Source organism: Orycteropus afer, unplaced genomic scaffold (assembly GCF_000298275.1).
Source record: "Orycteropus afer afer isolate SDZICR_OR568_19922 unplaced genomic scaffold, OryAfe1.0 scaffold00349, whole genome shotgun sequence".
NCBI lineage: Eukaryota > Metazoa > Chordata > Mammalia > Tubulidentata > Orycteropodidae > Orycteropus > Orycteropus afer.
This window is the reverse complement of record NW_006921936.1, coordinates 1,582,178-1,609,307: the sequence shown is the minus strand read 5'-3', so window position 1 is coordinate 1,609,307 and position 27,130 is coordinate 1,582,178. Positions and strand designations below refer to the sequence as shown.

The 27,130-nt window shown below is 33.9% G+C and overlaps 1 protein-coding gene across 1 annotated transcript; it reads right to left on the bottom strand.

Moving 5' to 3' along the window:
• Positions 1 to 3,988: 3,988 nt before the first annotated feature.
• Positions 3,989 to 26,743, bottom strand: ALX1 (ALX homeobox 1). Its single transcript, XM_007952576.2, has 4 exons — positions 26,518 to 26,743; positions 23,148 to 23,452; positions 19,852 to 19,980; positions 3,989 to 4,309 (listed from the first exon to the last, which is right to left on the bottom strand). The coding sequence occupies exons 1-4, from the start codon at positions 26,741 to 26,743 to the stop codon at positions 3,989 to 3,991; spliced, it is 981 nt and encodes a 326-aa protein (XP_007950767.1).
• Positions 26,744 to 27,130: the final 387 nt, after the last annotated feature.

Sequence of the window (27,130 nt, the reverse complement as noted above, 5' to 3'; positions counted from 1 at the left end):
AACAAAAAATATAACTGTTTTAGTATTTACTATAACATGTAAAACTAATATTGCAATTAGTCAGTTTTTGAGGCTTTGTACCGCAAATGTTAGTGCTAGATCTTTACTTCTGTTTTCATTTGGATCATTAGTGACTGCCTGGCTTATACGAAATGGGTCTTAGAGGCTAAACACAGAGTACTATTTACTATAACATTTTATTAAATTGATTCCCTTATAAAAAATTATGCATTATTCAATGCAAAATATTAACGGCTATAAGGAAATAATGTCTGCGGAAATTATGTCTAATTTCTTAAAGTAGAGATTAAGAGAGCAGTGAAGTTTTAAATAACAAAGATACATTTTTATATTCTAATCTGAAAAAAGAAGGGTCAGTTTAAATGGGCTTTAAAGATAAGATTATTTCTATATTTCTCCTATAATAGCTGGTAGTGTAACTGATAATTATTTTTAAAAGTTATACCTAATTATAGTACACAGTGCTATTTGAATTAAACACTTAAAGTCAAAATTTAGGGTCAATGACAAACTTTTTTATTTAAATGTTTCAAACAGCTTTTGAAATCTGTAATTGGTCTTTTCAATTATTATTTTACCTAAGGCACCGTTTAGTCGACTATAAAACAAAAAGCCACTGCCATTGAGTCGATTCCAACTCAGAGAGACCCTGTAAGACAGAGCAGAACTGTTCTATAGGGTTTCCAAGGCTGTGAATCTTTAGGGAAAGGGAAAGTATGCTATGGAAATCAAATGAGAACTTAGTATTTGAGATGTGAAAGATACAAAAATAAAACTATAACATATAATCTTTGTAAGACTTCTATCAGAACAGTGATGTTCCCTTTCTTCTCCCTTGGAGATAAATATTAACAGTAGGGATAAACAATGAAACAACACACACTCATAATTTATGCACACAATTTCATGAGTTTCCTCAAGGTTGTATAGGTTAAGTAACTGTTATTCTTTTGAGATATGTTTTCATGACTAGGGGCAAAGATTATTTCTACTTTTAGAAGTTATTTAAGAAGGAAATAACTACTTTTCAATATTCATCAAAAAAGATATAAATAATATATCTTCAAAAATCCACAAACTGTTTTCTGACATTTCATTTTGTGTTTATGAAAGAAACTAAAAATCTTACCTAATTCTCACATAAATATCTCTCTTCTCATGAGATTCAAACATAAATGACATAGCTCAGGAAAAAGAGTACAAAAACCATGTCTTAAACCAACTATGCAAGAAAAATGTGTGGAAGAAGCAATTGAAGGTGAGACAGTTGTAGGATCAAATATCAAAGTGGATGAAACTACTTAATGAAACACAATTTTCAATAATCACTAGTCTCATTAAGGCACCCAAATAAAAGTAAATGAAAATACCACTTAGTTTTTCTCTCCTTAGCACATAAAATCAATGTTTTTGTGAGCAAGGTGAATTATAGTATATGAAACTTGGTTTAACCTAAGTTCAGAAAGAGCAAGGAAAAAAATCAGACAGTGCATTTTATGTACTGTTTGATTTAGCTTTTTCTTATAGGTCTGGTGGCACAGTGGCTAAAGCATTTGCCTGCTCACCAAAAGGTCACAGTTCAAGCCCACCAGCTGCTCCATGGGAGAAAGATAAGCATCTGCTTCTTACAGCCTTGCAAACCCTATGGGGGTCACTGTGAGTCGGAATCAACTCGGTGGCAGTGGGTCCTATTCTATAAAAAGTACATTGTATTGTATTCTCATATCTTGAATACACAATTAAATTTTCAGCCAATAAAAAAGGAAGTTGTGGTATTAACTAACACATAACAAAGACAAATCAATCCTGTAGTTTTTAACGTGATCATACAGTATGAGGCATGGCTAAGGGCAAAATCAGTATTATAGGTTTTTACAGATGTACCTATAGAAAAAAAATTGAAAACTCATGGAGAACAAGAACCATGGTATTTACTATCACATTGAAGGTGTTTAAAAATGTACTAACTGAATTATACAGATCTCTGTAGATATAGAACCTCAATTAAAAAAAAAAAGTTATCTCAATTGAAAAAGAAAAAAAAAAAAAACTTGAATTCCAGAGCTCCAACTATTAGATATGAGTAAAAGAAAAAGGACAATTAAGAAATAAAATGAAATTTAAACTTCATTCTATGGCTTTTGGTTCTCATTAAAAAATATATGGTTATTAGCCAAGGAATAGTAAAATGTTATTAAGACAGTAGAAAATAAAAATGGGTAGTATTTGAAAATTTTTCAGAAAAAATTTTAGCCCAACTTTTAATTTACAAATGCATATTAACCACATATATGAATATTTTAAAAGAAGTCATTCTCATTTAAAACATGAAGAATATTTAACAGCTGCCTAAACAATCCTTGAACAAAAGCCCCTGCATGTAAGCATAATTCTCAAGGCCAAAGTTGAACAAGTTTTTCTTGGGAACAAAACTAAAAACAGAGAACACAGAAGCAATAAAGAACAAAGTTTATTATGAAGTCAGGGAATGTTTGTTTAGGACATCACTCATCTCCATCATCTGCTTGATTTAAAATTTTATTACAAAAGATGTCTAATTATTGTAAATATTCTCCCACTAGAAGAGATGCTTACTGGATTTACATACTTTTTTTCTGAAGTTTAATTTTTAAAATTCATTTATTCTCGTCTTTTAGCCTTTAGGGCTTCCAGCCAAATCCCTGAAGGTTCCAAGGACCACAAGAAGATGCAGAAAGAGTACAAAGAGCAGATCCCGTTCTGATTTGAGCCATGGCAGTCATCTTCATTTCAATTAATTTACTTTGCCTTTATGAATTTAAGAGTCTTTCAAGGAGGCTGACATTTCACTCATCTGAAAAAACTTGGAATGTGACAGGGGAAAGGGAGGAGAAGTAAATCAAAGGGGTTAGCAATTTTCCAGATGCAATGTATTTTTCTTCTTTTCTTTTCCACCAGAAATTGTACAGAGCCTTCTGACATTTTAATTCCCTATGCACAATCACAGTAGCAAAAAATGCTGAAAGCATAGTATGTCAAGAAACAAACACTCATACGTGTATGTGTTCACACACATATCCAGAGAATAAATATAAGTTCAAATACACTGCTCTTTTAGTGCATATTCTTTCCGTGTATGAGATGTTTGTCTGAATATTTTAATCAGCATAACTGCAGTTTAAAGACAATGGCAGGTTTTCTTTTTTTCAATAATTAGGTCTCTGACTTCATGCTGTCTTTTTTTTTCCTAAAAAGATGGCATGTAAAAACAAAAAAAAAATCTTCTCGTGATGCTATTTTTAAATCACACTAGAATATTCCACTTTTCGCCTTTAGCCAAGTGTTTTTGGGAAACTGCAAAAGTTTCAGGTGAATGCTGGTCACTTTAGAAAAATACTTTTTTTCACAGAGTGGAAGTTTAGCAAAATATCTAGAGGTAAAAACATCTTTGAGGATTAGAGATAAATTCTCAGTAAAGGGGATATGCCCACTGTAGCTCCAAGCCAGTGAGAGAAAGACACACGGCAGTTAACTCCCCAAAACACCCTACTTCAATATTTACCTTCCAGCTTTGGTATCTTGACATTTTCCCTAGTGCATTTCTTCCTTTATCAGATATTATTTTACAAGGGATTTCTTGTTATACCCACGTAACATAAATCAATCTATAACAGAGGAATTTGTTTAATACATTTATTTTTTTCGGTTGCATGACCGTATTTCATTGACTCGTACAACAGGGGGAAAAAAATCTTACTACTAAAACAGTCTGTGGAGAGTGGTGCACGGTAAACCTATTTAGTCTTTGCAGAGGTTCATTCTTAAATTTTAATGTTAAATAACAACAACTATTTATTTAAGCTGGTCTCACTGTATATCTTGACCTTTAGCAATTCCACACACAGCAGCTTATTGTTGTATCCTTTAAATACGAGAAATAAGAATGTCTTACTTTACTATTAAATGAAAAATGAAAGGGTACTGTATGTTACATGGCCCAGGAAATATTGGCAGTGTGCTCCTTCGCTTTCATTCGAAGAACCGCAATACTGGAAGACCTCCTTTCAAATTCTGGCTTTGTTTCAAATGCATGTCCATTGGTAGCCCCGGTAAGAAGAGAGTCAGTGAAAAAATTGTTGAGGGGCATGTGGCTGAACTGGTTCTGGTGGTTTGAAAACCCTGTGTAACTGGAATCTGTCCGAGGCGAATGAGAATAAGGTGTCATACAGGAGGAAGTGTCACGTGGTAACATGCATGAAGTAACCACAGAACCACCACTTGCATTTCCTGCCCACAAATTGTTCTGAATCTGGAATATATAAAACAACAAACATTACATTTACACGTTCTCACTTTTGTTCTCTTACTTTTGCTAAATTATATTTACTTAATTTTGTTAACTATCCAATGTTTGCCCCTAATGGGTGGTCTGTAATTATTCTAGATACATAAAACAATGACTGAAAGAGCTATTGGAAAGATTCCTCTATTTTGTTATACTTTAATAAGTCACAAAACACACACACACACACACATACTTGACCACATGAAATACTTTCAAAACATGTCAATCTCTTGAGTATTCTTTTTACAGTCATGATTTTTTTTTTAATGACTCGAGATGATTCCATCATGATTCATGACCAATTCATGTGCTTAGAAAAGGGGTTTAAAGTATGGTTTCAAGTTTAAAGACAGTTTTCATCTGTCTAAACAAAATGACACAATAGCATTTTTTTTTTACTCTAAAGTTGGACAGTTGGTGTTACAGTTTTTGTTGGAAGCCATTGTTGATATTAGGTTGTTTGTTCTACAATATAATATTGATCAAAATGATTTTAGGAACTTTTGCTTTTATGGCTTTTTCTGTCCTATAAACTTGATCAAACAGATATTTAAACTTAACATATATATGTATACATACATACATAAACGTTTCAAACACATTTATTCTAAAACTGCTATACAGCATATTTATTCTAAAATTGCTGTATGGCATAGTGAAGTTGAAACAAGTGTGACATACAAAGCAAACTTAAAATCCTAAAGCATGGACATTATCAATAATAATAAATCTCACAAACTATACAAATATTTAGCAAAAAATAGCATGTGAATATAATCAAAGCAATATATAACATATAAAATTATGTTTTAAAACTTTAGGCTATCATTTGTGCCAGTGAAGCTCCTATTTCATATTTTTAAATCTCTACAGAGAAAAAATTCAATGCCATATTACCAACAGACACACGTTTCTCAGAAGCTATTACCATGTAAAAGAAACACTAAACGGAATTACTATAATGTGAGTTTTCAACAGAAAGTATCTTAGGCAAGCTACTAAACAAGAAGAACAGAACAGTAATCACATGAATTACTGGGAAGGACAGAGAAAATCATGACAAACAACAGGAGTTGGAAAATGAAAAAGTAAAATGTTGTCTGGTCCAAAGCAGGGCAGAGAGATGTAGCCTTAGAAGATGAAATAAACATACATGAAATAAAAATGTTTTTTGCTACATTATAATAGATTTTGACTAGAACACAACAATAGAAGTTGTTTTCTTTTTAAGGCAAGGTAATAAGAAAGGAAGTATCAAAACTGGAACAATCAATGTTTTCTTATATTATTCTTACATCAACATTCTAGGTGACTACACATAAACTTGTATAGTCGTATAATACTCAAGCTTAGATTATACTTTCATTGACAATTTATTTTCAATTAATAGCAGAAAGTATGCTGAAGAATCTTCTAGAACACATTGGTAGAGGAGGTACTCTGTTACTTGGGAGAGGTCCATTTAACAAGTTTTGAACTATAAGAGAAAACCTGAACAAGTAATTTCACCCATTACACAGGGCTTCACGGATTGACAAGATGCTCATTTCACTGTTGTTTTTCAAATGGTTCTCTATGTATTTATAAGCAGCTTTAAATCTGTTAAATCTGTGGTATGTACATAATGACTTGCACATTTAACTAATCCTTTATTAATCTTTAAATCTTCATGGGCTATGTTTTAGTTTTGGCTCACTCTACTAGACGCATTCTGCTTTAGCCATATATAATGACTGGTGCTAGTGATCATTGAGTTATGCAGCTCAGACCAACAAGGGGCACTATTAACATCATTATTCTGTCCAGCTAGCTCTTCTAACTTGATCTTGGTGATTTTCCTGCACCATTCAATCAAACATTGTGCTACACTGCAGAAACCACAGTCACATGTCTGACAAAAGCTCTTTCAGGAAATGAAAGGTGAACTTGCTTACTTATTTTTGAAAAATAAATGGAAAGCAAAATAGTGGTAAAGATTATTTGTATTTCATGTTTGCTAAAAGATTTCTCAATTTAATTAGTAGTGTTGCTAGAATTTATTATTAAAATCATCCACTCATCCAGTGGTATTCCAAATTCATACAAATATATGGATTTTATTAAAATGTAGAAGATTAGTTTTCAAATAATAAATTTGTTCATTATAGAATCAGGTAAGAAATGATTTTTTTCTTCTTCCATCAAGAAAAATCATCAGTTTTAATAAATATTAACTAGATCATGTAAAACACATAGAAGCAAATACAAATCTTAGAAGTATATGGAGGTAATGTAGGAAACAAAATTGTAAAGACAAGTGGGTAAAAAAGAAAACAGAAAGGCAATGAAGGTAATTCATGAATGTAAACTAAAATTTCTGCTTAGGCAAATTAATATTAATTTATTTATAAATTGGAAGAATTCTCTAGTTTCCATTACATAGCCAAATGCTTTTATTTTGATCAAAATTTCTTATTTGACATGATCGAGCAGGTTAAATGTATTACTTTTGATGAAATAATTTCTAACATAGAGAAGTGTTTCTGAACAGAACAGATTGGTTAAATCAAGTTAGTACAGCAGTGTTTTGTTAGCCTTGAGAAGATACACCAGTCTTTCCAAGGCTTTGCCATTTATTCCCACAGAGATAAACACTTCACACAATTTTATTGATACATCCTGATTCCATCATGTCTATGTGTGTGTGTGTCTACCCCCCTCCCTCTCTCTCCCTTCCTTCTTTAATTTACAACATTCTGGTATGTCTTCATTTGACTTTAGAGACCTAGTTGGGTTTCATGTCAAAAGTAGGTGCAAACCATAAGGAAAAAAAAAGTGAATTTCAGTTTTGCATCCGCTCTAGCACCTCCTCTCAATGTTTAACTTTCTGATGTTGATGATGAAAATCACGGTCATGATAACTAACAGTTTTTGATTAGTTACTGTCATCAGGAATTACATTAAGTGTATTTTTAATACATTTAATCATTTCAATACACTAAAAGGTATGTTGTTATTGTTGTTATGTGCCGTCGAGTCGGCCCCGACTCATAGCGACCCCTCCTTGGGTTTCCGAGGCAGTATCACTACGGAAGTAGGATTGCCCAACCTTCCTTCCGAGGAGTGGCTGGTGGGTTTGAACCGCCACCCTTCTGGTTAGCAGTCAAGTACACTTTAATAGATAATGCTAAATTGTTGTTGTTATGTGCCGTCGAGTCGGCCCCGACTCATAGCGACCCCTCCTTGGGTTTCCGAGGCAGTATCACTACGGAAGTAGGAATGCCCAACCTTCCTTCCGAGGAGTGGCTGGTGGGTTGAACCGCCAGCCTTCTGGTTAGCAGTCAAGTGCCTTAGGCACTATGCTACCAGAGCTAAAAGGTATATGCTTCTAATATTCCCATTTTGCAGAAGGCAAACTATAGAACAGAGTTTTTTTGTTTGTTTTTTTAAAAAAGAAACTTACCCAAGATTATATAACTCTGATACCAAAAGCAAACCAAACTATTGCTGCGGAGTCAATTCTGACTCATTTACCCTGTAGGACAGAGTAGAGCTGCCCCATAGGGTTTCCAAGGCTGTAGTCTTTATGAAAGTAGACTGGCACATCTTTCTCCTGCAGAGCAGCTAGTAACTTTGAACCCCCAACCTTCCAGTTATCAGCTGAACTCTTAAGTACCATACCACAAGGGTGCTTTATATCTAATGGTAGAGGTCAAATCTGAGCCTAGGAAATCTTAACAAGTGACATAATTATATAAAACCTAGTTTGTGAATCAAAATTACTTAACTAATTTATAACCCTAACTTTGTGGGGATTCATAAGCTTCATTCTCTGAAAGCTGAATCCATGATTATTGTTCCAGACTATTTCCTTATCTTCAGGCCTAGTGCAGTATATGATAATCCCTTAATGTATTTTATTAAATGATGGAAAATCTAAGAATATGAAAGTTGGACTGATCCTTCTAATAGGTAAAGTCAAAATTTTATGGTCAACTTATAATAATATATCTAGATTCTGTTCTATGATTTGAACTCTAGAATCACCGTAACATATAATCTTAATACAAATCATACAAATTATATTCCTACATCTTGCTAACACTATTTACCTAAGTAGTTTTTCTTTTTCCTATTAAATACTTATTCTCCACCATAGATGTATCTCCTTGGAGATTCTGATTATTTAAGCATGGGGCGTGGCTCAGGGTATTTTGTATTAAGATATTAAAATAATGATATTAAGAATAGTAATTGTAATACTACATACATGCAATTCTAAAAATAAACTAGAATTAGCAGTCACTGTTGAGGCCCGACTTCTTTACAAATAAGAAAGCTCCTTTTATGCCTTCAATTATACCCCTGAGAAATGCATACTTCCTCTTAAGACACTCACCTATTTAATAGTCCATTTCCTTGTGGAGAGCTCAGTAAAAGTGAACTGTTATCTTTCTGTACCTATAACTTCTACTTGTGTTCCTTAAAATGACACAGGATAAGTATCATCCCTGTTACATGTGGAAATCTTCCAATGACAGGCAATCATCACACCATCCCCAAGTCTCTCGTCTCCAGCGAAATACCTCCAGTCCTTTGAACCATTCCACATAGGACATGGTTTCCAGACTCTGTACCAATCTAGTCACACTTCTCTAAATATGCTCACATTGTCAACACCCTCCATCCTTATCAATATATGGCATCTACAACATAACATAATCTAGATGTGGTCTGATCATTGTAGGGCAACCCTGGAAGGTAACACCTTTGTTATGAACAATCTACTTCTGTTAATATTTGAAGGCAGTATTTGATTAAACAACAAAGTTGTTGGAGTCTGTGGATGACTAAGTCTACTGTTGTAGACATAGAGAGTAGTGAGCTCTCTCTACTGCACCTCCACACCTCCGCTAATTCTACTCTTATCTAGGTACCAATTTTTAACCTTTATTCTTGGAATCTACAAAATTATATTATCTAAAACTGCACATTACTTATTTGTCAATGGGGAAGCCATGCAACATTTCCCTCTCTGACTCAGTAAAAAAAAGGTTTTATTTGCTGTTAAACTCCAGAATGAAATGTATTTTTTGTTCCTAAATAGGATAACTACTCTTCTGTTTTGGACTGTTTCAGAGACCCCAAAAATCACAGTATCCAGCATCAAATGATTTCTTGGGTACTCAGGTAGGCCTCCAACTGAATAATATTCAAGGATTTCATAACCAGGAACATTATTAAATAATGCCCATATTCTTATTTTATGTGTGTTTAAAAAAAAAAAAGTACTTCTCTTTACATTTTTCTTCTTTGTTTTGTTTAAAAGAAGTAGAGAACCAAAGGCACATTAGAACAATGTTTCAACATGCTTTGAGACATCTTCTTAAAGTTCTAGGAGTATGTTCAAAGCATTGTCCAGGGAACTTAAGCCAAATGCCTCCATTAACATGAATGGAAGTTCAGCTAACTTATAACACTCTACTTTGAACATTTGTCCCTTAATGTTTTTCTAATAAAAAAATAATAAATAAATAAAATTAACAATTATTCCATGGCTTTGGAATTCTGGAGCAATGCTATTTTCTTTCTAATTCTCCCCAAGTTGAAACTAAATTCATTTAACATTCATTTTCTTTCCAAGGAATTAAAATCAAAAGATACAGGATCAAGTCACTTGACAGCAGCTAACAATACATATTTAAATATTAAGAATGCTTCATTGTGGAAATATATTTGTTGTGGATTAAAGTAATATGGTAAATTATCAATGTGAAATTATTAATCTCATTTATCTTAGAAACTTGATATAAATATAGTTTAATAACCAAAACTACAAAGAAAATATTAATATGCTAAACCTAGTGTATATTTTTAATATATTTGATTTGATTGTTATAATTTTTAATACATTTTAAGAAAACTTTCTAAAGAAATGTGTGTTAGTCTTTGCCTTAGTTATGTTTTGTGTGGAAAAAAAAATTCAAATAGTTTCACAATAGTATTACATATTTTATGTTCCAATGTTAATGCAATTTAGGAGACAGCAGCCTATGATATTTAATCTGAATTTAATAGAAAGACAGAACAACATGAACATACATAGATCTTCTCATAGTTTTCCAGCATCTCTCTAAACTCAACTAACTAAACTATGTTTTTCTATTGAAATCAGTTTATTTAACACTGTTCTATATACAGATTGTTCCTACGTTCCACCCAACATCCAAATATACCCACACATCATACACACACGCTAATTACACACATATACACTTATTACACATACACCATTCAAATCACATGCCTAAACACTTCCCTGCAGGAGCTAAAGCTTGCTTTAAGACAGAGATCTGGGGTTCACAAAGAGGTGCTTGTGATGATGTTACAGCAATAGTTTCTCTGTATTAAAATCCAAGTTTATTTTGGGTTTTCCTCTTTGACAAAATGTTGACATTCATTGACTATATGTTATTCAATACTTCTTCAATTTATTAGTATATTATCAGTATATAATTAAACAGAATTTTTTTGTATGATCTATCTAAAAAAGTACAAACAGAGCTTTCTTCAAAGGCAGTTCAATGTTTTAAAGAGACCTGTCACATACTTTACTAGCATATCTCCTCCTTTAAAATTTAGGGTGATAAATTATTAATATGACTCATATGCTAAATTACACACATTTTTAGCTGCTGACCAACTTTAAGTTTCCATTAATTTTTCATGTTACTACATCAGTAACTTACTGACAGGCAGAAAGAGAAGAACAGTTTCTCTAAATAGCGAATTTGCTATCAGTTAATAATATACAGTGAGGTTATACCACCTGGAGGGAAATGACTTGAATTAACTAACATGAAGAGCAAACTGCAATTGAAATAAAGATGTATTTTTGACCAGTTCCTACTTATTGGATCTAATCTTCACCAAAAAAAAAAAGAGAAAATTATAAAGATGACACATAAAATATTAATATTTATTAGAATGAATTTACATTTTAAAAATTCCAAATGTGTATTTTTCTAATATATAATACTAGGAAACTGAGTGACACAGCATTATTTATTAATCAGAAAGGGAGCATATATTAGTATTGATTACCACTTTGATTTTTAATAAAATTCTATCTTAGAAATAAGGACAGGGACTTGGAACAAGGAAGAATGCCTTTTCAGTTAATGAAGAAATTCACTACTGGATATAATAGTTGTATGATTCAGATAAACAGAGGAAAAAACTGTTTTATGAAAATAAAAGTATATATCTATTGTTAGTGCAAAAAATAAAAAGCACCAAGTCTCATAAAATTGTTAATATCACAATGATATCAAATAAATGTGTTTATATTTTGTATTACTCAAATAAATATGACAGTGCTTTAAGCCAAAGATATAAGAAACATCAACAGTATTAAAAAAAAAATCCTTTGTTGGATATGTTTTTTAATTTTCTAGTAATTACAATCATTAAAAAGATTTATAGAAAAATTACACCATAAATTCCTTTAAACAAAACTTTTCAAATCAACTCATGTAAGGAGGTAATAAAACAACAGCATCCAGCATTTGCTATTTTATTTATTACTGTCAAGCAACAATGATCATATTAACTATTTTCCTAACATTTGTACATTATAGTCATGAATTTCAGTACATGCATGATAGCTTTATCTGATTTATTAGTGCCCGTTTCGTATTAATGCCACAATCCTACAATAAAACAAAATTCACAATAAAAGAAACAAAGATGAAAATATAAATTATGGTTTTTTGGGGGTATAAATAACATAAACTATAACTGAAATGCACAAATACTTCCATTTTCTCAGAACATTTTTAATCTTAGAGATTTCTACTTTAGTCATATATCAACTCTGAACTTGCTTTTAGAATCTTGAGTATAGCCATCATCACTTTCAGCTTCTATTTTTACTACTAACTACACAGTTGGAATTTTATTTTTCTGATTTTAAAATCAGTTGAGCTTGTGTAAAATTTTCCATATTTAATACTCTATGATTTAGAATGAAAACAAGGCATAGAACCATCAGGATTAACCAATATGACATTTAACATATATAAATATTATATATATTATATATGTGCATGCATATGTATTAAAAATGCTTTATACTTATTTATATAAACTTTGTATATACTTTACATACTTAATTAAATCAACAACTTTATTATAAAAACCTAAGTATATTTATTTGAATAATAGTACACTATTTTTCCTATGACTTTAAAAATATTTATGCTCTATTATCAGTGAGAAACTGTACATCGATATTGCATCAATATTATTGACCTAATGATAGTGACATTTTGTCCACACATAAATCATAAGAGAAATTTCTCTGTATCACCATTCAATTGTTTGTTTCACAGATAAGAACACAATCATTACAGTGTAACAAGTATAGCTATATTATTAACATTTTTAAGAGATTTTGGTTTATGTGTGTGCTTCAAATGCTTGGAAAAAATATAAATAACAGATAAAAATGTGCTACATTCTCCAAAGGTTAAAAACCACTCCAGATGTCTTTAAATTGCTTTAAATTGTAGTGGTTGAAAGAGATAAGAATTCCATAGCCTTGTCAGCTTAAATAAAGGTAAACTTTAAGATTAGTACACAAATTGGTGATAGAAAGAAGGGCATGATGACAATACATTAAAAAATCATGTATTATAAAACTATTTCAAAAATTTGCATGATTACATTGTTTGAAAGGAATTTGCTAAACTAGGAATGTTATACAGCTTTAATCCATGTTTTAAACTATCCCACTGATGATAAATTACCTGTAACTTGAATCCAACTCTTGGTATATTCAAATTCCAAGGGGCATGCATTTATAATTCATCAACAAAGCAATAGAAACCAAGATACTGTTGTGTACTTTGTATATTTGGTAACAGAGATTCAGTTATGATTCTCACAATGTACTAAATAAAACCTCATTGAAAATTTTGGTGGGAGAAAACTTCAACACATTTTTTGAGATTTTTTTATGATAATCTTTTCTTCATGAGAAAATTATTCTAGGGGATTTAAAATACACTCATACTTTCCTAAAACTACCATATTTAGTTGTCCTAATTTAAAAAGGAAAGCATATTTAACTAAATTTGACTTTTCCTTAGTTATAATGACCAAGACATATCCCTAAATAGCACAATTACTCAGATTGGATTAGTTTAAATGCTACAGCTTGAGAGACTACTCAAACCATTTAGCTATTTCTCTATTATAGAACAAAATTAATGATGGCTTATGGCTATGATAAAATTGCTATTTATTCAGCACTCAGTGTGTAGTAGGCAATGGCTGAAGTATTTTGCATCCATTGTTGTTTTAATCCTCACAACTATCACGTGAGCTTTTATTTCCATTTTCTAAGTAAGGAGAAATGTTCCTAGAGGTTAATTCATGTGCTAACGGTGTGAAAGCTATTAAGTGTAAGTTAGTATTTGAACCCACAATTCCCTCACTATGAAGCCTATTGCATGAATTTGTGGCACTTCTCAAACCCAGTGTTCAACTCCATGGACTGTAAACACAGTGCTTTGCTATTTGAAAATCAATTTTATTCTCACAATACCAAAAAACTCATCATAATCATCATCACCATAATCTATACCAATACCCCAACACCTCCATTTTATAAATGGAGAATCTAAGGATCAAAGAAGTCAAGGGACTTAACTAAAGTTATTTAGCTAGTAAATGAAAAGTTACTGCTCTTGTAATACAAGTCAAACCTAAAGCCAAACCAAACGCATTGCCATTGAGTTGATTCCAACTCACAGTGACCTTACAGGATGGAGCAGAAGTACTGAAAGCGTGTCTAAAGTTTTAATCTTTATGGAAGCAGACTGCCTCCTCTTTCTCCCATGGAGTAGCTGGTGAGTTTAAATGCCAATCTTTTAGTTAGCAGCCAAGTGCTTCGCCACTGTGCCACCAGGGCTCCTTAAGCCAAAACTGTTGTTGTTGTTGTTATGTGCCATCGAGTCGGCCTCGACTCATAGCGACCCCTCCTTGGGTTTTCAAGGGAGTATCACTACGGAAGTAGATCGCCCCATCTTCCTTCCGAGGAGTGGCTGGTGGGTTTGAACCGCCAGTCTTCTGGTTAGCAGTCAAGTGCCTTAGGCACTATGCTACCAGAGCTCCCAAAGCCAAAACTAGTAGCCTAAAAATAATGTTTTCTTGTAAGAATGAAGACTAGCTGTAATCATCCAGAAGATGTTTATACCTCAAAAATTTTGACTGCTAACCAGAAGGCTGGTAGTTCAAACCCACCAGCCACTCCTCAGAAGAGAGATTGGGTAATCTACTTTCATATAGATACTGCCTCAGAAACTCAAGGAGAGGTTGCCATGAGTCTAATTGAGTTGACGGCAATGAGTTTGTTTGTTTGGGTTTTTTTTTTTTTTTGGTTTTATATTCATCAAAATAATTATCTTTAAAACATTTTGGTTGCATTAGATTAGAAACACATTAGTATTTAATGTCGCTAGATACTTGTTTGCTTATTAAGCTTAAGGACAAAATTATTTAGGAGTCTTTGGTTTGGTGGGTTTAGTTTGCACCAAGAAGTGTGTGTGGAATTTAGTACAAGTATCAGAATTGAGCAGACAGCAACAAGCACAGCATCAATGTTTGTAATCACAAAGCAGGGAATTCTGTCTGTTTGGATCATTCATGCATCCCCAGTGCCTAAGACAGTTCCTGGCAAATATTGGTTGAGTAAAATGCAAATGACTCTGGAATAAAAATAAAATAAAATGAGCTGAAAGGGATCTTTCTAGTCTGTTCCTTTTAAGAGTGGAAGAAATTGAGACCCAAAGAGGAAACATTAATTGCCTAACAGCACAGAGTTGGTTAGCAGCAGAGATTCAGAAACCAGCAGTTTTAGTGAAAGCGGATTAAATTTTCTAAAGCACTCCTGCATAAATATGTAAGTGAAGTAATCATTTTATTCATCTATATTTAGTGTATATGTAATTACAAAGATAATGTTAACAAACATGAGTAAGAATTAGGTCATCTTTTTAAATACTTCACAACGTAAATGTGAAGGTAAGACATTTTCTGTAACTCATCATCCCCATTGTGTAAGCAAGAAAGTGTTGTGCTGATTGAAGGAGGATTCAGAGGAGAGTTGCTGGAGGACATAAGGTTTAGGTGATGAGAAGGGATTTCAAGATAGAGGGAACAGATTCAGCACAAGTGGTGACATCACTTCTAAAAATATCTTGTACTAAAGAACATCAAATAGTTTCGTTTGGCTAAATCGCAGTGTTGCCAAATGACAAGTGACACTGTTGAGTCAAAATGAAGGACTTGAAAAAGAAGATACCGTTTTAGTCCTTTAAAATATGCTACCTTAAAGTATACTACCACTGACATAATAAATCTTCACAATGTGTCATTCATATTGAAATAACACACCTCTCACTCCCTTGTTTGTGTGCTATGGAACATGAACAGGCTTAAGAAAAACAGTATTTTAAATCAGTCTGAGAATAGGCTTTTTAAATGCTTTACATTATTAATTTACAAATTAAAAGTAAAGGAAGAATTTTTACTTTACAAAGTGGCATGATGTTTTAGGGTCGAAATTGAACTAATTCAATGTTCAGGGATGGATTTGGAGAAAATGTTGTATAAAGAATACTGCATTCTTAAACTCAGAAAACCTGAACTCAAATTAAGTGAGTTAATGGCTAAGCAGGAAGTACAATACCTGGTTTAAAATAAGCTCTCAAATGTTAGTTATTATTTTTACTGTTGCAGCAGTAGTTATTAGAGTGTAATGAAAATCAGTTGAAGCAATGTATTTAAAAGACTTTTTAAAATTTGAATTATTTGTCCATAAACATTTTATGTATTATATATACATGTACTTGTGCTAAGATTACTATCTCCACTGAGCAGGCTTGAGGGGATTCTTTTCTACATCATCTCTGTTTTTCATGTATTTCTGTCTATGCTGTTGCTTTCCTGCCAAATTGTTAATTATTTCTGTCCTCCCGCCAACATTTTCTAATTTCCAACTATTTTGTAATTTTTTTCTGTAATTAGTAACAGTAACCAAATTCAATGTCCTATTGCATTGAGTTGCTGGCTTCTATTTCAGTTCCTATTTTACCTCTATAAATGTCTATTTTCAAGCCCCATGATAAAAAAGGGTTCCTTTAGGCTGAAACTTGGGAGACATGATCTTGGAATAAAGTTTTTTGTTTTTTTTTTCCCAAAACAAATGAAAAAGTTTTCAAGTCAGCCATATTTATTAAAAGTTTAAACAGAATTGTTCCCTGGCATTTATTCAATCTGCAGTAGGAAGAGACACTTGATTTTAGAATTTTGGGAACAAATTTTAAAGATGTAGCAATGGACAAAATGTACTATGAATCTTAGGGTATTATTTTTAATTATGGTTAATACAACGCATTGTCAAAACTAACTTGGAAATATGTTTTTCATGCTCTCATACTTAAATTATGAGGTGGTATAACCAATGCACAAATAATGAAGAAGTCATAGGGAGAATGACTGCAAAATTCTCATTATTTGTGAGGAAAAGTTTTAAATCAATCCTTTGTTAGAGCGAAAAATGCTATCAAGTGTGTAATTTGATTGTACCATTTCCTTTCTTGTTTTAGTTATTAGAGTACTTTATTCTGCTAATTAATAATATTAAAGCCCTGAGGCACAATTACACAATCGCAAGATAACCCTAGGGGAAAAAGAGGTATGTCTAGTCAGAATATATCAACACATATTAATCCCTTACACAGAGCTTCATGGGTGCCAGGCACAATTCTAAATACTGTATGCTGTAGTGAAGAAGAAAGAGGAGTCAGCCATAGGGCAAGCACCACCAAGAAACAGAGAAGTAGAAAACAGAAAGAGGATTTAAAAGGAAAGTAAAAATAAGATTGAAAGAAAAGATAGAAAAATGATATAGTACAATGTTGTGGGATAAATTTCTGAATAAGATTGTTTAAAGGCATCTTGGAGAGAGTTGTTAATTCATGACTGCACTATTTCTAAAGTCATAACAGTCAAGTAGCTCAAAATTATGTAAATTATCTGCAGTCTCAATTATACTTTTCTATTGTTATTTCACTGGTTGCGAGTAAGCTTCCAGTCCTTTTGAATTAAACTACAGACTCAAATAGTGCAACTCAAGTCATATGTTTCTTGGTAGTAATTTATTAATCATTCAAAAAATATTCATTGGGAGAAACAGTCTATTGTGAGGGTTAAGATTTTGCACTTGGGAGCCAGACTGACTGTGTTGAACTTTACCAACAGTGAAACTCTCCATGACTCTGTTTCCTCATCTGGAAAATGGAGAACACCTACTGCATAAGGTTGTTGTAAGGATTAAATGAGTTAATAATATGTAATCTGTTTAGAGCAATGTCTGGAAGCTACAAAGGGTATAGTAGCATTTGATGATGTTACCAGGTCAATGCCCAGTACTGTGAAGGCACAGTAAGTCCTACCCTCATGGATCTTAATGCTTATAAAGGATTCTCATAGTACTAGGGCACTCAAAATATTTGGTGACTTAAATTTTACCAGAAATTGTAAGTGAAGTAAAAGAAATCAGAGTTTTCTTATAACAAGTGTGGGGTATTTATTCAAGAGAGATCCATAACTTTAGTTTTCCAGGAAACTCCCATGGAAAGACTTTGCTGCAGGAACCCTTTGTAAAGTGGGCTATAAGGAATTATTTGTGTGATCTGGATCAATTCCTTAACTCAATGGGCCTAGTTACCACACTTTCAAAATGAGTGTTGAACAAAGTAATCAGTAGGGCTTTTTTTTTCTTTTTAACATATAACGTTATACATATTATTAAATATAACATTACATATAATGAATTTGGTCAATTTATCTGGAAGAATGAAATTGCCAAGACAGATTTTCCAGCATCATAAAAGAACACACAAGACTAGCACAAAATCTAAGGACTGAATTCACACTCCCAGGATATGAACTTACAGTTGATAGAAACAAATACCCTTGATTCGGGAGCTGTAATGATCTAGTCACTAAACTACCAGTTTCAAGCACAGAACTACTTTTCTCCATCATACATGTTTTATATATGTTTCAAAGTGGTCTCTTAAAATGCACATCCATTAGGCAGTAAGAAATGAAATGATAGATGTCTTGGTTGGTGGTTCAAGTTCACCAAGAAGAATCTTGGAAGAAAGGCCTGGCTCTCTATTTCAGAGACATCACAATCATTGAAAATTCTATAGGAGCTCAGTTTTACTCTCACACACACAAAGCTGCCATCAGCAGACTTGACAGTAACTGGTTTGTTTTTTTGGTTTTGTCTTTATACATAGGAGCTCTGGTAGCATAGTGCCTAAGGCACTTGACTGCTAACCAGAAGGCTGGTGGTTCAAACCCACCAGCCACTCCTCGGAAGGAAGGTTGGACATCCCTACTTCCGTAGTGATACTGCCTCGGAAACCCAAGGAGGGGTCGCTATGAGTCGGGGCCGACTCGATGGCAAATAACAACAACAACAACATGTTTCTTAAATATATATCAAATACAGTTCTGAATATCATTATCCAATGATAGAAAAAAAGACCCAGGTATAAAAAAAGAACTGCATTTTATTTACTTACATCACAAATTATGAAAGAAAAAAATACACCCCTAAATGTGCAAAACATTAGAAGAAAGATAATATACCTTTTGAAATGATGTAAGAGGCTCCCATTATGAAAAAGAAGTACTTCTTAAAAGTGATAGTTCTTTAATTATATGTCTAGTACTAATTTTGTCTATGTTTTAAGTCACAAAATTTAAAATGTGTCCTTAAGATAATAACCACCTTCAAATCTAAAATGACAACAAAGGAAAATAGGGATATTTTCATATCTGACTGAAGGTTCCATAGGCCACTTTTGACACTAGGTTATGGTTCAGGTTCATAAAACATTAGCCACAGATAGAACATGCCAGATAACGTTTTATCTCTAAAAGCCAACAAAGGAGGAGAGTCCAGAGCATTCAAAATGTGCAGTAATTAAGAGACATATTACTTAATAATGCTGCTACTTTTACAAGATAGTGCCAAAGGGAAGAGACACCGACATATTTTTTAATTATATGGTTTGATAATAGAATAATTAAAAAATAATAATTTAGTAAAGCAAAGGCATTTGACTGTTCACCAGAAGGCTGGTGGTTCACACGCACCAGCCACTGTTCAAAAGGAAGACTGGGCAATCTAATTCCATAGAGATACGGCCTCAGAAACCCAAGGAAGGGTCACTATGAGTCAATTGACTGGACGGCACTAAGTTTGGTTTTTTGGTTTGGAGTAAAATAAAAATCTGTCAAACACAGAAAAAGTTATGAGGTGGTTAAAATGTTCATTTTTAACTATAATATCAGATATAATATAGTTTATGCTGACCCTTTTAAGGATTTACTAACACCATCTACTTTTCTTGATCAGTATTCTATACAGTTGGCCATACCTGTGGGTAGCTGTCAGTCCTTGGCAAAACTGATATATCATAGGTGGCAGCAAAATGGCTTTTGGCTTGTTGGATTTGGCCATAACGTTCCCTTTTTCTCCACTTGGCCCTTCGATTTTGAAACCAAACCTACATTTTTCAAAAGAGCAGAATTTTAGCTTAGGGATAGCTGATAAAGCAAAGGTGACATTAAAAGACTTCAACCAGAAAGGTAAAACGGTCAATAAAATTACTTATAAAGGAATTTATCTCAGAAAAGCCTTCACAAATTTTACTTTTTGTTGTATCCTGATGTGATAAATGATGTGCTTGTGAGACAACATAATTTAATAGAAAGAGCCAGGAGACATTCAGTAAATTTATTTAATATGTCTGAGCCTGAGTATTCTTATTTATCAAAAATGAAAAGGAATTAAATTATATGATTTTGAAGACTCCTTCTATCTCCAAAATAGTATTGATAACCATTCTTTAGGAGAATGCTGTGAGTCTGGAGAGGTTTATAACTTTTAAGTTGGGGATTATAAACCCAGCCAACCAGCCAGTCTAACCAAATTAATATCTGGGTCAGGTAAACAAATACATATCTTTATAACACTACAACAAGTTACAAACAGAAGATTCTTCTGGGATGTTCCTATACTCAGATAATCTTAAAAAATATTAATTATAAATATTACATCAGAAACAGGGAACAGGGGAAATTTGGTTATTTAGAAAAAGGAAAAAATCAAGATTACATATTTAATTGAGTATGGTAAGGACTACAGGTGAAATGGAATCATCTGAAGGTTTTAAAGTAGACAAAAGTGCTCACTGCAGCAATTACATGACTTATACATTTATTTTCTTTTAGGGAAAATGCTCAGATATCTCCACAATCATTTCTCCAGTTTTAAACTTTTATGGTAATATAAATAATAAAAGAAATAGAAGCAATATAACTAAGTATCAAGAAAGCCTGCGAGTTGGTATGATCTCTCCTGGGTTATTAAGCTGTCTTCCACAATTTCTCTAATTACATACTGGAAACATGGATCCTAATACCATCTTCTTCCGAGATTTAAATATTCATTAATTCACATTCAGAGCTCTCTAAATTCTCCATTTTAATATTTTACTTTGTTAAAGGAAGAGAAAGAATATCATATTCACTATACATACTTTAGGAGCTCTGGTAGCATAGTGCCTAAAGCACTTGACTGCTAACCAGAAGGCTGGAGGTTCAAACCCACCGGCCTCTCCTCGGAAGGAAGATGGGGCAATCTACTTCCCTAGTGATACTGCCTCGGAAACCCAAGGAGGGGTCCGACTCCACGGCACATAACAACAACATACATACTTTATACATAGTTTGATACTTTTTGAGTAACATTACATAAGCAGTTTTGAGGAAACTCATTAATCTTCTCTATAGAGCTATGTTCAGAATTTAAAATATTTAGGAAAGAAGCTAGAAATTAAGTATAAAATGTAAATTGTAAAAAGTTTTTCTTTAAAATTTATTTGAAATATTCATTCTTTCTCTTTTCATTTACAGTTCTAAACTTCTGTTTCTTTACCTTCATGGTATGGCAACATATTAATGTTTAGTTTGATGTTTAAGCATACATTGCAAATTTAAGATGGCGCTTTGAAGAATTTTCAGCAATCAAAACAAGGCATAGTTTCCCTCTACACTGTTGGTAAATATGTATCATCCACATTACCAGGGGGGAATTTTTCCTCAGGACAACAACAACAAAACACATTTTCCTGTTGTCTTCACCAAGCAAAGTAATATACTTTAGCAAGAAGTTGTTTTTCTCATTGACAAAAAGGTCTTGACAATCTCAAAACAGGTGCCAATTATCACACTTATGTGAAAAGCAAGCAAGGGAACCACCTGAGGAAATGAGGTTCTGGTTGGCTCTCTATGCTTGTCCCTAACACAAAAATTAATCAGAACTTGATGAAATGTTAAGGGGGAAACAAGCAACATGCAAAGCTGATCACTTGGTGCATAAACATATTTTTCTATGGTTACAAGTATAACTAATTTAAATGTATGGACACAAGACCAAAACAACACATCCAGGACTCATGTTAATATGTGACAATTCTAAAAATCATTGTTGGCATCAACTTTTTGTATCTTTACTTCCTGAAGTAAGATAAAGTAACCATTTGCCTCCACAAACTAAAGCAAAAATCTGCTGCTTGTTATCCGTGCACCGCCAGATGTTGTCTTTAATGATGTCAAGGCCTCACTATGGCTTAATCTTAAGAAGGAATACTGTTACTTCACTCAGAACAAAATTTTCATTATTTTTTCATTTCTCTATTGAAGTGGTTTATACGAATTGCAAAATTCAATATTAAATTTTAAAAAGCATAAAGAAAAAGTCCATTCTCCTGAGTTACTGTCACATTTTAAACTCTTAGTTTTTAATTGGGAAATAATAAAATATAGTTAAAGAATATCAAATCTAGTGAAAATAAAACAAGCCTAAGAGGGAGAATTTTACCCAGTGTGATTCTGCTTTTTCAAATTATTTAAGAATTTAAATATATCAAAGCATTCAATTTGATAATTTGAATACATTTTATAAAGAGAATTGAGTTATTTACGATAAATTTCTTTAAGATCATTATTCCTATTGCCTATAACAAACCCATGTAATTTATCTAGATTTAAGAAATCACAATGAAACACAACATAGAGATAACTAACTACAGGGGCTAAAAAACTGTAAATATGCTATTCGATCTTTATGTGCAGTGAAAATAGATTATGGTATACATAGCAATAAGGAGTCTTTGAGATTGTTTCATATTTTTCTTTGTTTTATTACAACTCCAAACCTAATAAAATGATGGGATTCATGAACTGTTATGTGAATAATTTACAAATTTGTTGTACATAATTTAAAAAGAACCTCAATGACTGATAAAACAGAAAAATATACATGAATGACTAAATGGATAACTGTGATCCTGACTTTCATTCTTCAAAAATTATTATTATTTTAAGTCAGGGGTATGTTATCATATTCTGCTCTCTTTAAATAACTGTGCATATTTATGCCTTTGCAGTTATTCAAGTGTTCTTTTGTTTTATGCCTTTATGTGAGTTATGTAGTCCTTTGCAAGTAAAAAAAGAATTTTAGTGGACCTATATGCATATATACATAACAACACATGCATATATTATTATAATCCTCAGTCCTAGAATCAGTTCTTTCCTTTGTGGCAAACTTTAATTATTTAATTATTCTACCTCTATTCCTCTCCCAAGACCTCCATTTGTCTCCTACCTGGACTCTGGCCTCTGTGAGCTCCGTCCTCAGAGCAAGCTGCTCTCTGACATATACATCCGGGTAATGGGTTTTCTGAAAGACCTTCTCTAGTTCCTCTAACTGCAGGCTGGTGAAGGTGGTTCGGTGTCTCCGTTTCTTACTGCTGGATACATTGCTGTCGCATTTGTCCCCAAGCTCATCCAGTTCTCCTTTCTCTGGCATCCCTTTCACAGGAGACATTCGAAGGCTGTTACAGTTGTCCATGGCTCTGTTCAGTTCCGTGTGAAGAGGCTGTCCTTCAACTTTTGTGATCCCATAGTTCACTGTACCCGGAGGGGGAAAAGAACAGCTCTCAGGACTGTGAAATATCTCCACGGAGAAATGAAATTGGAGTAATTTAGAGCATCAGGAAAGCAGTCTGTTAATGACTTACTGTGCCAGTATTAATTCATTATCATAATAAAAAAAAGAAAGAAAGAAAGAAAAACTCACTGCCGGTAGAGTCCATCCAGACTCACAGCAACCCCTCCTTGGGTTTCCCAGGCGGTATCTCTGCAGAAGTATATTGCCCAACCTTCCTTCTGAAGAGTGGCTGGTGAGTTTGAACCACCAGCCTTCTGGTTACCAGTCAAATGCATTAGGCACTGCGCCACCATCACATTATGTATAATTATTATTTCAGCGTGGGACAGGTTTAAAAACCACTGAAAAAAGGTTTACATAGAACTTTTATAATCTGCCAAAATTCAAAGTCTATTTTACAAAGTTAATGTAACATTTATGAACATAATTTATAATCAAAATAATGCAGGCAAATACAAAGATGCTCTAATATATAAATATATATTATATATACATAATCATATTATATATATATATATATGTGTATATATATATATATATATATATATATATTATATGATTTTAGAAAAATGACCCAAACCTAATGACATGCAAAGATAACTCAGGAAAGATACTCAATTTTAAATAATATCTGTACAACAAATTCAAAAATCTTCTGAAAAATAATCTTCCCCCTTCCCAGATTTGCAATGTGGCATTAAGCCCACTACATTTTAACTATTTTGAGTATTTATTCATGTGAACCTTTTTAAATTCTTTCAAAAAGTGATCTAATAAACTAAAAAAAACACGAATTTCATTGTCAGTTTCTAGGAAGTGCTTTCTATAGAAAGAACAGATTTAAGATTTATTTAGCTTAAAAATTCATCTTGCACCTCTTTCTAAATATGTCATATTTCTGCTTAAACCATGATATATGTTTTAGGATGAAAAGCTTTATTTTTCCATACAGTAAAGGGCAGAAATTGAAACATCTATTAAAACATAGCAATGGATGGCATCTGGCATTCTGTTAAGGGGTATTTTAATTTCAGTAATTTCCTTCAGATTTGATTGCATGCATGTAATATGTTATAAAACAAAAATATATCCTACAAATGTTACGCACACAGACACATAAAATGGACGCATATGATGACATGCGAGGCATTTTTTAAAAAGTAAACAAAGTCACTTAACCCTCTAGATTATAATTTCCAATGCACTGGCATGCTTTTTTTTCCGTTTATTTCTGTTCTTAAATTATCTCCCATAATGTATTTTTACAACTGTTAATTACTGTAAAAACGTATTGAAGTTTAAAGCCTATATAACAAATTACTCCTTTAGTGTAAGCTAATAGTTTTCACGCAAAGGAAGATGTCATGTAAAACCAAATATAAAGAAGAGGCATGACTGATTAAAATACGGTTTTGTCTCTGTGGACAGAGTTAAAGGGGGAACTGCGGCAATTAGTCTGGAGAATGGGGGAGGGGAAGCAGCAGTGAGGCTCAGGGCATCTCGGCAGAAAGACAGGATCTTTTCTTAAAAATCGGACTGCTGCCCACGTTCATCTTACTTAATATCTCCTAAAATTCATCATAATAGTGTGCTGTTGTTTAGAAGTTGAGCAAGCATCAAAAATCATATTGGATCAACTATTTCCCTCACATTGGATTTCCGACAATTTCAAACAATGATTCAATCCAGCAGTCACCATAGGACATAGAAAACCATTAAAAAAAGAAAAGAAAAGAAAAACTTGTCCATTGAATTAATTTTATGCACATATATAAAATCCAGAACACCACCGATACTGCAGTCTCAAATACAGCTAGCAAGCCAAAAATCAGTGTATTGAAGATAAAAATTGATTGCTCATCTTTCTAAATAAATTATTAAACGATTTAACTGTTTTCTACATCATTTGCGAATGTCTGATTTAGCTTTGCAAATCAAAAGTAACTTGTAACGTTAATAAGTAAAATATAAAAGATAGCTTAAATTTTTTGAGTGCAAAATAGAAAATGATCGAAGGGTCAGTACCTTGCCAGATTTTGAACCTTCATTAAAATAAAGAGCAGAAGGCTTACTGTAAATATTTCACACTTAATTCGTTTGTTATTTTAAAGCAACTCGCTCCTTACAGATTAACTGTGGAATATATACAATGATAAGGCAAAGTCCTCTTGGAACTGTAAACTTGCTTTAGCTGTCGCGATCTGAAATAATAGGTTTGCATTCGGTTACAAGATAGAAAAGACAGATGGTTTGTTTTGATAACATTTTGGCTTCAAGATACTTGGGCATTCAAACTTGAAGAATTCGCCCAGAAGCACTCCGAAAGACTGCTTAGATCACTTCTATCGTGGAGTCAGAAAAATAGACAATACTGAATCCAGGAGTGAGTAATTAAATGGGTATTCTTTGCCAGAAGCTACATAAAGTCATTTGACATTTAACAAAAACGTAGGCATACGCAAAGGAGCAAAAAAATCACAATTCATACAAACTAATCTAGCAATCTCCCAACTTCAGAAAGAAAAAGATCACCACGTCTTGGAACATAAAAGAAGAGGTTTTCCACCAAAAGGAGCTCAAAGTTTTCTTACTCCCGACGACGACGACAGTGACGTCCACTAACGAGCTCTGATCGATTTCAGCTCCGCCCGCCCCGGCAGCTAGGCTCACAGAGGAAACGCGCTGTCTCGACTCAATTACGCTTTACTTAATGCCCTATCAGTTTACGCTTGGGTCCAGGATACAGGGACGCCGAGACTCGTTCTTACCACTGAGACTTTGGAAGGATGAGAACCAGCCGCGAAAAGAATCGCGCGGAGGCGAACCAGCGCCCGATCCCTTCTTTGCCTCCAACTGGCCGAACATCGCTTCCTAAAACGCGCATCTTTTCATTGCCTTTCTCCTCCCTCCACCTTCCTCGCTCCCCCTTTCATTCCTTCCTCCCTCCTGCCTATCCGGAATGGTCACCGCACTTCGGGTTTGCTGAAAGGTTTCCGCGGTTCTGGCTAAGGCGCTGGCGACTCACCGCTGCTTTCCTGACAGGGCGAGGTCCTCTCCAGGCGCACGTGATGCTCGGCGCGGGGCAACGGCCCAAAGGCCTGCACGCATTTGCCCGCCGATGCTTTGCTGTAAAAAGACTCATTGTCCAGCGTCTCCATAACGTGCTCCAACGCGCCTCCTGCGCCCATGTAAAAGTCACTGTTCTTACTTGGCGGGCTCTTGAGGGCAAACTTCTCGCTCAGGAACTCCATAATCCTAGAAGGCTGCTGCGGAGTTCGCGGGGCGCGGAGGCTGGAGGGCGCAGGGGGAGGAAGCGAGTGGGCGGGAGGAGGGAGGGCCAGAGAGGAGGGAAAGGGAAGCGAGCGCGCTGCGGCGCCGGGAGCTGCCCCGCTCCGAGCCCTTTAATACGTCCCGGCTGTAGAAGGGGCACCCGAAGTTGCTTTTATATCTTGAAGCTCAGCTGGGCTCCTCGAGAAACCTCCCAGTTCTAATGAATATGAAAATAGGCAGGCGACTAACTCCTCCCCGGGTCCCCCTCCGCCCCCACCCCACCCCCATCTTCCTGACTTACCGCGGCAGGGCGCACCCAGGCCTACGTTAGACAGACAGCTCCACTTCAGGCCAATGCCAGGAGGGAC

Excerpts from the sequence above, each read along its gene's own strand:
- ALX1 (XM_007952576.2), bottom strand. The coding sequence starts at position 26,743 with ATGGAGTTCCTGAGCGAGAAGTTTGCCCTCAAGAGCCCGCCAAGTAAG. Across the intron at positions 19,981-23,147 it reads TCACAGAGGCCAGAGTCCAG|GTTTGGTTTCAAAATCGAAG; the intron begins GTAGGAGACAAA and ends TGAAAAATGTAG. Across the intron at positions 4,310-19,851 it reads GGACTGACAGCTACCCACAG|ATTCAGAACAATTTGTGGGC; the intron begins GTATGGCCAACT and ends TATATATTCCAG.